The sequence below is a fragment of the Telmatherina bonti genome (assembly GCF_933228915.1).
Source record: "Telmatherina bonti genome assembly, chromosome: 4".
Taxonomy (NCBI): domain Eukaryota; kingdom Metazoa; phylum Chordata; class Actinopteri; order Atheriniformes; family Telmatherinidae; genus Telmatherina; species Telmatherina bonti.
The window spans coordinates 36,790,602-36,803,689 of NC_136622.1; the positions used below are offsets into that span (position 1 = coordinate 36,790,602).

At 44.7% G+C, this 13,088-nt stretch overlaps 1 protein-coding gene across 1 annotated transcript in view; it reads left to right on the forward strand.

Moving 5' to 3' along the window:
• Positions 1-13,088, forward strand: part of LOC306755277 (XK-related protein 7-like) — a gene marked incomplete at both ends in the record, with an annotated part of 85,123 nt that overhangs the window by 62,486 nt on the left and 9,549 nt on the right. The window contains one exon of the mRNA XM_079239603.1: positions 10,705-10,904. Within this exon, the coding sequence (XP_079095729.1) occupies positions 10,705-10,904 (200 nt within the window). The remainder of the gene's footprint in view (positions 1-10,704; positions 10,905-13,088) is intronic.

A 13,088-nucleotide genomic window follows, 5' to 3' on the forward strand; every position in this document is an offset into this window, starting at 1 on the left:
GATGGTAGTATCCAGAAGGTTGTTCCTGTTCTGGATGGTAGTATCCAGAATGTTGTTCTTGTTCTGGATGGTAGTATCCAGAATGTTGTTCCTCTTCTGGATGGTAGTATCCAGAATGTTGTTCCTGTTCTGGATGGTAGTATCCAGAACATTGTTCCTGTTCTGGATGGTAGTATCCAGAATGTTGTTCCTGTTCTGGACGGTAGTATCCAGAAGGTTGTTCCCGTTCTGGACGGTAGTATCCAGAATGTTGTTCCTGTTCTGGATGGTAGTATCCAGAATGTTCCTGTTCTGGATAGTCGTATCCAGAATGTTGTTCCTGTTCTGGATGGTAGTATCCAGAATGTTCCTGTTCTGGATAGTCGTATCCAGAATGTTGTTCCTGTTCTGGATGGTAGTATCCAGAATGTTGTTCCTCTTCTGGATGGTAGTATCCAGAATGTTGTTCCTGTTCTGGATGGTAGTATCCAGAATGTTGTTCCTGTTCTGGATGGTAGTATCCAGAATGTTGTTCCTGTTCTGGATAGTCGTATCCAGAATGTTGTTCCTGTTCTGGATGGTAGTATCCAGAATGTTGTTCCTGTTCTGGATGGTAGTATCCAGAATGTTGTTCCAGTTCTGGATAGTCGTATCCAGAATGTTGTTCCTGTTCTGGATGGTAGTATCCAGAATGTTGTTCCTGTTCTGGATGGTAGTATCTAGAATGTTCCAGTTCTGGATGGCAGTATCCAGGATGTTCCTGTTCTGGATGGTAGTATCCGGAATGTTGTTCCTGTTCTGGATGGTAGTATCCAGAATGTTGTTCCTGTTCTGGATGGTAGTATCTAGAATGTTCCAGTTCTGGATGGCAGTATCCAGGATGTTCCTGTTCTGGATGGTAGTATCCGGAATGCTGTTCCAGTTCTGGACGGTAGTATCCAGGATGTTCCTGTTCTGGATGGTAGTATCCGGAATGTTGTTCCTGTTCTGGATAGTCGTATCCGGAATGTTGTTCCTGTTCTGGATGGTAGTATCCAGAATGTTGTTCCTGTTCTGGATAGTCGTATCCAGAATGTTGTTCCTGTTCTGGATGGTAGTATCCAGAATGGTGTTCCTGTTCTGGATGGTAGTATCCAGAACGTCGTTCCTGTTCTGGATGGTTGTATCCAGAATGTCGTTCCTGTTCTGGATGGTAGTATCCAGAACGTTGTTCCTGTTCTGGATGGTAGTATCCAGAACGTTGTTCCTGTTCTGGATGGTAGTATCCAGAATGTCGCCAGGATCAACATCTATCTTTAATATCTTGGAAATCCTGTTGGGAACTTCTCCTGGATTTTCTCACCATTTATTGTGGAGGTGAATGGAGATATACTGGACATGGTTCTATCTCACAATGAAGAAGAATCCTTCACAACATTCCTGATCCTGATGCTGATCTGGATTTAAGTTAGACTTGAACCCGTTCTCATAAACACATCATGAAAATCCTGCAGGAAATAAAATGCTGGCGGAAACACAACCTGTCTGACTCCTCGGTGGAGGTATTAAAAAGAAACAGTTGGTGCTAAACAGCCCGAATAAACAAAAAAACAATCATTTTTCCAACCTGATCTGATGTCACCGTCACTAAAACCCACGTCTCCTGATGCTTGTTCTCATTCTGATTCATCCTACTACACTATTTGTATTTATCTACAACAATAATAAAAACTGTTATTTCCTGTCAGCTTGATAAATGTCAATCTCTTCTAAGTTAAAAAGAGAAATTCTGGCTAAAATAATTCCAGAAAACCTAAAAATCTCACAGCCCAGATTTCAGACCGATGACCTCCTTTTAGAACTGACTGCAGCCGAAACAGTCGCACTCGGATATATTCAGTCATTTTGTTTGTTTGTTTGTTTGTTTTGGAACTGTCCTACATAGACATGCGTCTGTGTGTATGTATGTGTGTGTGTGTGTGTGTGTGTGTGTGTGTGTGTGGCTGTGTGTGTGTGTGTGTGTGTGTGTGTGTGTGTGTGTGTGTGTGGCTGTGTGTGTGTGTGTGTGTGTGTGTGTGTGTGTGTGTGTGTGTGTGTGTGTTTTCTTCAGCGTGGAGCAGAGCCCAAGGCTTTCCTGGGTGTATTCAATATGTTTAATTTTGAGCTTTTTGACAGCTGCATTATTCACAGACCAGCAGGAGGCTGACTGTTCTAACCTCCATCCACCCACCGTGGGGGGCTTTTCATCTCTGCTGGGGGGGCTGACACAGTAACACATGCCTGTGCGGCTTCATGTTGCCGCTGCATATTGAAATATTCACTCTAAATCTGCTTTGCGTAACAGTTTGTTTACAAAAACAAAGCAGTTATTGGATAAATGATAACGTGCAGAAGCAAACACATCCCAGGAATCTGGCGTCCGACACTTTGATGTTTGACTGATGCACCAGAACGAAACGGAGATGTGAGACAAAATGGGAGTTTAATGAGTTTGAGGCTCACAACCAGCAGGGGGCAGAAATTCCTCGTTTTATTCGGGGTATTTAATAGTTCTTTTTTTTTTTTTGCTTTTGTTTTTTACAGATATCCAATTTACTAATTTTTTTCCTGCTCTTATTTCCAATATAAATACAAGCATTTAAAAAAAATAGATAAAAGTAAAAAAACGAAAAACTAACTCCTCTCAGGTAACTAATGTTTGATGCCAGTTTGAATGTCTCGGTTGCTCGTCACAGAACGTCCGTTTTACAGTCTCTCCAAATGTCTGGAAACACTTTGAAAAAGTTCCAAATTACAGACACGTGGACGAGTCCGCTTACAAGCTGGTTCTGCTGAACGTGGCGTTTGATGATGTCTTCCTGTGTGCGACGATAGACGCCAGCCTCGGCGCTCATGCTTGGCTCAGCAATCTGGAAGCTACAGGATCTATTGTGAGTTGTGCCAAACAAACAAACAAACAAACCAAAGAACAAACTACAGGACTCATATTTGGACATGTTGATTGAGAGGAAACGCAGCTGAAGAGTTTGGTGTTTAATATGTGAGTTGTGGAAAGGTTGTCATTAAAAAAGCAGAAACGCTTATGTGTGTGATTCTACATCCGATACATTCTTTGGATTGTATCGAACGGTGGTGTCACTCTGGATTGAGTTACTACGGGACAAACATGGGGGTCAGCACAGCGGTGGACAGTGGAGGGACAGTGTTTTGGAATTAACAAGTGTTTGGGGGGGGACAACAATCTAAAGGTGTCGTATTGTAACTGGTCAGTTTGCAACTTCAATGCCGTAGAAAGTCAAGCGCCTACAAGCTAGCTTCACTGTTCATGCTGCATGCGACGCGTCTTGTTCTTGATCTTCTGCAAACGTTGGTCACATCCGCGCTGCGGAATAAAAATGGTCACGTGATCAGCCACACAAAACTGAATTTAGCAAATAAATTACCTGCACTGCAATCATAGCTTTTTATGTATTAATGCATCAATTCCATACAGATGAATCTATTTGTTTTAGTTTCTTCTTTCTGACAGTCCTATGAGAACGCATCTGTATCAACAATACCAGCACTTTGTCTACTTGGTATCGGGTTGATACCAAATCTTGCAGCATCACCCATCTGTAAAGTACCAACACTGACAGAACAATCAAACGGAGGTCCGACCCTACACTAGAAGGTGTATGAGGCCCGTCAGCTCCTGAAAGATCCGCTATGTTCACCATGGGCTGTCACTTACTGCTGTTATTCTCCACCTGGGGTCAGGACCCTGTGGTTGTTTTCACTGAAGACTGCTGAAAAGGTAGAAACATAGACAAAAAGAAAGAAAATAACAGCCTAGAAATGTCTGTAGACCAACAGAAAGAGCTGAAAATGACGTGGAATTCTTCGGGTCATAAGTCTCTGCAGGCTCATCGCCATGACCGACCTCTTTCACACCGTCGCTCTGTAAAATATGACATTTATTGTTAGTGTGTAGCGAGCAGAAGATTTACCAGGACATAAATCCAAGATGTCTTCTGTTGATGTGATGGGAAAAGAGAGCTTTTTCCTGCGCAACCTGAACGCAGCATCATCCGTCTGAGAAGTCCTCCGCCGGGACTGGAACACAGCTTCATGTCTGTACTTACATATGTCTTTGTCTTCGTTATTAGAGCAGCAGCCAACTGATGTGACTCATCAGAAGTGAGAACCAGCCTGTATCATAAGAGACACGGAGTGTGTAAGATGACACACACACACCCGTAAATGTTCAGCAGCTGAAAGATTTACAGGATGCTCAGAAATCCGCTATGTGTTAGCGAGTCCTGCTAATAGATGAGCATCTAGTTAAAAGTCCAATTTATCGCCGTGGAGACCAATGAAGAGGGCGGTGATCAGAAGTACAGTCAGGTCATTGATCCACTGCAGGGGCGAGTTATTAATAAACTCTGTTTTTCCTTCTGCTGTCCATTCCCTCTGTCGTCCCTCAGCTATCCTCCTCTCGCTAATGGAGGACATGAGGTCATGACCTCTCAGTGATGTCATAAGATGTAGAGTTATGACATCAGTCAGAGAAGTGGAAATACTAACAATAAGAGTTCTGAGGTTTTGGCCAGATAGGAGCAGAAGAAAAGTCCTGATCCAGCTGATCAGTGTTGGCGTTCAGTCAGTGTTGGTCCAGAGCTGATAAGCCCTGCTCCATCCTCCTCCTTTAAATGTAATTAACAATCAATATTTTAATTAATTTTTATCTGCTAACAGACCCAGTAAACCATGCTGTTTAAACTGATCCCAGTTCAACTTCATCATGACAAAGTCTCAGTGGCTCAGAGCTTGTAGCAAATGCTAGCTAGCTAGATGCTATCATCGGGCTTTCATATTATGTTGACGAACTTCTCCAGGTCTGTTTTAAAGTTTTAATCCCACAACCTGGATCTTTATACCACAAATGCTGCATTTTGCTGTTGGTTTTCCCTCTTTCATAACTTTTTCACAACCAAATGTTGCAGCGGCGCGGTAGCAACTGATTTGCTTGTGCCACCATTGTTTTGTTGAATTGCATGTGCAGACGAATCTGTGTTTGTGTGACGTTACATCTGTGGAAATAGCAGCAGACAGGAGATCAGAGAGGGACTGAAATTCCCATCTCTGCCAGTTACATACAGCTTTGTTGGAGACAATGTCCATGAATGTGTGGAAAAGGATGGCGTGCTCGCCTGCAGCTACTTCAGTCTCGTGCTGATAGAAGCAGGTCAGAGGCATGACCTGTTGGTCTTTGTTTAATTGCAGTTTTTTGGTCTTGTCATTTTTTTCCTCTTCCTTGTTTCCAGGTTTTGTTATTATTCTCTGGTTTTCTCCACATGGAAGACGTTGGAGCAGTCCTGTTGGTAAACTGGCTCCGTATCGTGATGCACTCAAGATGACCTTTATGATGACAACTGCAAAATAACTTCTTACAATTAACTTATTAGGAAATTAATAAACTAAACAAAAACCACAGTCTCCCCTTCCAGTATGGCTGAATATTTTCCTAAGAAAACATTCTGCAGAACCAGGTCTATGCCGGACCAAAGATCAGCTTCAGTGGAAAACATCACAAGCTTTTGTGTTTGGTGACCTTCTTTATCAAGCAAATCAATTAAACTATTACCACTATTTATGTGAGACATTGTGAAAACCATCTAACATCATCGTACGGAGACAACCAGATGAAGTCCCAGCATGCAGTGCAGATGAGAGAGGTGGGGTGGAAGTCTGAGCAGAGACGAGGAAATGAGGATTCATATAGATTTGATAGATCGGGAACCTGAGGCAGAACACCTGAGGGAGGAAGAAAATAAATGGGATGAAGAGAGACAAAGAAAGACAATAGCTGCATGGAATTGGGTTCAGATGGAGACAAAATGAGAGATGACAAGTTGAGGAACGAGGCGGACAAAGAGGAGGAGTAGAGAGATGAAAATGAGTGGGGGGAAAAGAAGAAACAGTAGAGAAAACCAATAAAAGTCAAGGAAAAAGAATGAAAAACATCTCTGATGTGTGACTTGGAAAACAAAATGAAATCCTTTCTGCAATGCTCAACAACATCTGCTACTTAAGTACTGTTTACTAAAGTACTGATTCATGTCCATCTAGTGTCAGTTTGGACCCTTTTTGCCTCCAGAACTGTTCACATGATCGTGGGTTCGAATCCCGATGCAGTTCCTTGAAGAAGCAAGTTGGATAGTTGTGCTGCTTCTCCAAATGATTTTTATAGAGCAGCTGTAGCTCAGCAGGAAGAGCAGTTGTCTTACAACTGGAAAGTTGGGAGATCGATTCTAGGATTCCCCTGACTATGTGCCGAAGTGTCCTTGGGCAAGACACTAAAAAAAACACACTGATGTGCCGATCGGGATATGAGTGTGTTTGTAAGTCGATTCAACAAGATGTTATAAACATTCTTCAGAGGTTTTGCTCCATATAGACATGAAGCATCACACAAAGTGAAAGTGAAATCCCACGTGAACACCTGATAGCTGAAGCAGTGTGTTTCTTAAAGCACTGAGGAGAAACCTGTCATCTGCAGCAGAACCGAACACGGAGAGAAGCTGTCAGAAGCCGAGGGGGAGACGCTCAGCTCTCATTCACTTATCTTTTGTTGTTTTATTTGAAAGCTCAGCTCACAGAATTATGTACAATGTACAGTTACCAACCTGTATCCCGTTCCACCTCATCACCATGAGAATCTCCCGTTCCACCTCATCATGATGAGAATCTCCCGTTCCACCTCATCACCATGAGAATCTCCCGTTCCACCTCATCACCATGAGAATCTCCCGTTCCACCTCATCACCATGAGAATCTCCCGTTCCACCTCATCACCATGAGAATCTCCCGTTCCACCTCATCACCATGAGAATCTCCCGTTCCACCTCATCACCATGAGAATCTCCCGTTCCACCTCATCACCATGAGAATCTCCCGTTCCACCTCATCACCATGAGAATCTCCCGTTCCACCTCATCACCATGAGAATCTCCCGTTCCACCTCATCACCATGAGAATCTCCCGTTCCACCTCATCACCATGAGAATCTCCCGTTCCACCACATCATGATGAGAATCTCCCGTTCCACCTCATCACCATGAGAATCTCCCGTTCCACCACATCATGATGAGAATCTCCCGTTCCACCTCATCACCATGAGAATCTCCCGTTCCACCTCATCACCATGAGAATCTCCCGTTCCACCTCATCACCATGAGAATCTCCCGTTCCACCTCATCACCATGAGAATCTCCCGTTCCGCCTCATCACCATGAGAATCTCCCGTTCCACCTCATCACCATGAGAATCTCCCGTTCCACCTCATCACCATGAGAATCTCCCGTTCCACCTCATCACCATGAGAATCTCCCGTTCCACCTCATCACCATGAGAATCTCCCGTTCCACCTCATCACCATGAGAATCTCCCGTTCCACCTCATCACCATGAGAATCTCCCGTTCCACCTCATCACCATGAGAATCTCCCGTTCCACCTCATCACCATGAGAATCTCCCGTTCCACCTCATCATGATGAGAATCTCCCGTTCCACCTCATCATGATGAGAATCTCCCGTTCCACCTCATCACCACGACAATCTCCCGTTCCGCCTCATCACCATGAGAATCTCCCGTTCCACCTCATCACCATGAGAATCTCCCGTTCCACCTCATCACCATGAGAATCTCCCGTTCCACCTCATCACCATGAGAATCTCCCGTTCCACCTCATCACCATGAGAATCTCCCGTTCCACCTCATCACCATGAGAATCTCCCGTTCCACCTCATCACCATGAGAATCTCCTGTTCCACCTCATCACCATGAGAATCTCCCGTTCCACCTCATCATGATGAGAATCTCCCGTTCCACCTCATCACCATGAGAATCTCCCGTTCCACCTCATCACCATGAGAATCTCCCGTTCCACCTCATCACCATGAGAATCTCCCGTTCCGCCTCATCACCATGAGAATCTCCCGTTCCGCCTCATCACCATGAGAATCTCCCGTTCCACCTCATCATCATGAGAATCTCCCGTTCCACCTCATCATGATGAGAATCTCCCGTTCCACCTCATCATGATGAGAATCTCCCGTTCCACCTCATCACCATGAGAATCTCCCGTTCCACCTCATCATGATGAGAATCTCCCGTTCCACCTCATCACCATGAGAATCTCCCGTTCCACCTCATCATGATGAGAATCTCCCGTTCCACCTCATCATGATGAGAATCTCCCGTTCCACCTCATCACCATGAGAATCTCCCGTTCCACCTCATCACCATGAGAATCTCCCGTTCCACCTCATCACCATGAGAATCTCCCGTTCCACCTCATCATCATGAGAATCTCCCGTTCCACCTCATCATGATGAGAATCTCCCGTTCCACCTCATCACCATGAGAATCTCCCGTTCCACCTCATCATGATGAGAATCTCCCGTTCCACCTCATCATGATGAGAATCTCCCGTTCCACCTCATCATGATGAGAATCTCCCGTTCCACCTCATCATGATGAGAATCTCCCGTTCCACCTCATCATGATGAGAATCTCCCGTTCCACCTCATCATGATGAGAATCTCCTGTTCCACCTCATCACCATGAGAATCTCCCGTTCCACCTCATCATGATGAGAATCTCCCGTTCCACCTCATCACCATTAGAATCTCCTGTTCCACCTCATCATGATGAGAATCTCCCGTTCCACCTCATCACCATTAGAATCTCCTGTTCCACCTCATCATGATGAGAATCTCCCGTTCCACCTCATCACCATGAGAATCTCCCGTTCCACCTCATCATGATGAGAATCTCCCGTTCCACCTCATCACCATTAGAATCTCCTGTTCCACCTCATCATGATGAGAATCTCCCGTTCCACCTCATCATGATGAGAATCTCCCGTTCCACCTCATCACCATTAGAATCTCCTGTTCCACCTCATCACCATGAGAATCTCCCGTTCCACCTCATCATGATGAGAATCTCCCGTTCCACCTCATCATGATGAGAATCTCCCGTTCCACCTCATCACCATGAGAATCTCCCGTTCCACCTCATCATGATGAGATTCTGATCCTACCATGTGAATGTGGAGCTGAACTGGAGACTCATCAGACCAGCAACGTTTCTCCATCTTCTATTGTCCAGTTCTGGTGAGTCTGTGTGAATTGTAGCCTCAGTTTCCTGTTCTTACAGACAGGAGGGAACCCGCTGTGGTCTTCTGCTGCTGGAGACCATCTGCTTCCAGGCTGGACGGGTTGTGTGTTCAGAGATGATGTTCTGGGTTGGAACCAGTGCTTACTGGACTTCCTGTTGTCTTTCCATCATCTCCAACCATTTCCTCTCCAGAGAAGGTTGCGTGTGAAAATCCCAGTAGACCAGCAGTTTCTGAACTCATGGTGACGGTCGAGGAAGTTACAACTCCTGAACGCGACACAATTCAACGAGGAGATAGAAATAACGAACAGAGAAAGAAGGAGGTGAAGAGAGAGGAAAGAGAGAGAGAGACATAGGGTCTGAATGGAGGACTGTCATCAGTGCTTGGCTAGCAAATTATTTGCAGAGCTTCATTTCTGGCGGCCTGTCGCTGTGTGTGTGTTGATATACGCCTGTGTATTCATGTGCATGAGACATATTGCAGAGAATGTGTGTGTATGATTAGTTGAGTCAACCACACACACGTGCATCAGTGCTTATCTGCAAGTTGCAGGATTGAATGTAGTTGTATCCGCTGATGTGTGTGCACGTATGTGTGTGTAGACACGGTTATTTTTATCCCCCCCCCCCCCAAAAAAAAAATCTGCTTGGGGCTGCAGAAGTGGTGGAAGCGAGTTTCTTCTGCCTTTCCCTCTGAGCGAGTTTTACTTCTCCCTTTCAAGCCGTCTCTCCTGCTGCTTTAATACCATGGTCTCCCATGATGCATTGCTCACTGGTGACACCAGATGCTGTTCCATACCTTTGCTTTTCTTTTAAGATAAGAGGGTGTCCAAGTCCAGTTCTTGAGATCTACAATCCTGCAGCTTTTAGATGCATCCCTTCTCCAACACACCTGAATAAAAAGTCTGAATTCCCTCATCTGCATGTCCTTCAGCCCAGCAGAGACTTGGACCAGACATTCAGCTGTGTTGGAGAAGGGATGCATCTAATAGCAGGATAGTACATCTCCAGGACCAGACTTGGGCTCCCCTACTCTAGATTTTAGACTGTAGCTGTTCTGCTTCTTCTCTTTTGCTTCTTAGATGTAAGTGATGGTTCACCTGTTGCAGCTTGGCAATCAGAACTTAAACACTGTCATTAACACATAAAAGATGATCTGGCACCAAGACACCAAGCGGGGCTTCAAATGAACACACTTAAAATGCAATTTGGTGGGAATAAATGAAAAACATCGAGCCAAATCTGTAGCGACTGCTGCTCCTGCAGCACTTTAGTTTGTTCGGCTTATCATCAACCTCACAGCTGGTTAGAGTCAATACTTATGGTTTCATTAGTATGGTATTTTCCTGAGAGAAATTTTGGTCATAGAAATTCTGATTGGCCAGTAAATTTACCAATCTACTCAATATAGTAGAAAAATCAAGAAAAATCATTTCGGGCCCTGATGCTGAAGAGTTGCAAGTTTTACTTTGACAATATGTTCAACACTCGGGGTTAGCAGATGACCTGTTTTCATATAATGTTTATTTCCTTACCTCTTTTCTGTCCCTTAAACTCAAACATCTGTTTCTCATCCCCAGATATGTTCATGCTCTCTACCTTGGGGCCCAGAGCCGCTGGCACAGCAATGGTCCCCGTCGCCATTTCCACTGGCGGCTGATGTTCGAGAGTGCTGACATCACCATGCTCCGCCTGCTGGAGGCTTTCCTGAAGTCTGCTCCACAGCTCGTCCTGCAGCTCAGCATCATGATCCACGGAAACAACGTGCTCCCTCTGCAAGGTCAGACATGATGGTGCGACGCTGTCCATGTTCTGTCCATAGAAACTCGTTATTCATGGGTGCCAATGCTGAAAGCATTAAGGCACACATATTTGCCAGGAATTTTGACATCCAACTTCCACCTGAACTTTTTTCCCTTTTGGAATGAAAGCGATTCGGCCGAGTTGAGCCAAATCCAGCCGGCTTTGGAAACTTACAGCTCAGGCCAACTTTCATCTACAAAACATCACTCTGAGTCTGAACAGGCCACAAAGATGAAGCTTTGACTGACTTAAAGGAGATTTTAATAACTTTTGATATCTTACACCCGGAGATTTTCCTGTACGTATACACATTAGATATCAAAACGGAGTAAATTACGTTGGCTCCAGTTGAAGCTCGACTGCTAATGAACTGGAACTTACAGAGTTCCAAGTGAGAGTTCCTGCTCCAAGTGTGAGAAAGGATGTTGTATTTAACACTTTAATAGGACCTACTCTTATGCTGACTATGCTAACAAGCAAAACTGTCTAAACCCAATGAAAAAGGTTAGCTTTAGCCTAATTAACGCAGTAGTGGACTGACTTGTGGAGGAGAAAGCTGCAACTTCAGTGTCCTTTTTTGAAATCTTGCTCCTTCCTGAGTTCCTTCCACGTGGAGATGTTAGACGTCCCTTTTTGGATGCCTTTAAGTGACCGCTCATTGAATATTGAATGACAATTGAACAGATTTTCTCTCTGATCTTCTTCTGCGCTATGTTTCTGGGAAAAGGCTTTTCATTCTTCATTGGTGGTATTTGTCCCTTACCAGCAGCTGTAGTTTCAAGATGGCAGTCTGTCGTGGCGCTTCTCTACCAACTTACTCGTCATTTGTATGAACGAATCTAAAATTCTTCACTTTGGAAAACGTGTTAGATTATTAGTGGAGGTCATAATACACCAATGATAGAAATGCAGACATGACTTTTGATCAGTGAATAACTGAAAATGTTACACAATTTCCCTTTAAGTTGTATGCAAGAGTACACCCAGCCCCGTCCCTGAAAACAGTTCAGCTGCAGTCCAAAGGGAAGCAGGGATGAATGGATGGATGAATGGATGAATGGATGGATGGATGGATGGATGGATGGATAGCATATATCTGAGCGTACTGGCAGATATCAGGAGATCCCACACTTTATTCATGCCTCTCTTACAAGAAACAGATTGGCCTTTGATGAATAAAACACTCACACACCTGCATTCGACTGCTGACACATAAAACCTGCAAAGATACACAAACAAACACAAACAAGTGGTCTTCTGAAAGGCTTGCATTCATTTTTAACAGCTGGATGCATTTTAAACTCTGCAGGTCATTTGTTTTACACCTCACACCGGAGGAGAGAGGGATGAACCTCTGAGCCCACTGACCAACCACAGCTGTGCTCCATGGACATTGATGTGCACAGCTGACAGTGGAGCAGATCAAGCAGACTCTGCATCTCTGCAGGGAAGACAGTAAATCTGCTTTGACAGTCACTAGAAGCAGGCTCATGTCCCTCTGATGGTGCAAGCGTGTTCAGGCCACAGCTTCCTGCTCCAACTGAACACTCTCCCACTGTTTGAAGAGGCGTTGCAGTGCAGCCGGAGCGCTGCTGTGACTATGTGCATGCACGGACAGTAGATGTCCAAAGCACCATCCCTGAGTGATGTTGTCAAATATCAACATAATTCAGCCAACAAATAAGACGTTACCTGATGCACATACACATCAACATAAGGAAAGCTTCAAGAACCCCTATTACCCCCTGGGGTAATTAGTCTTACAGCCAGTAGAACGAATTACCTCCTAATTAAAGTAACTCAATGGCAAGAAGGGGATCTGGGCCATTAACAGCTATGCCCTGCCAGTGATCGGATACCCTGCCGAGGTAATAAGCTGGCCAAAGAAGGAAGATCAGACTGCAGATGTTAAAACACAGAAGCTGTTCACCATGCATGGAGAGTTCCACCCCAAGTCCAATGTCCACCAACTGTACGCTCAGCACAAAGAGGGAGGCTGAGGACTAGTGAGCATCATGGCCTCTATCCAAGATTAAACATCCAAGATCCATGAATACATCAGGAAGAGGGCCACAAGGGATGAAGCATTTACTGAATGTCTCAGGCAGTGGAACCTGGAAGAAAGCAAAATGAAGGAACCATGATGGGAGGAAAAGCGCTT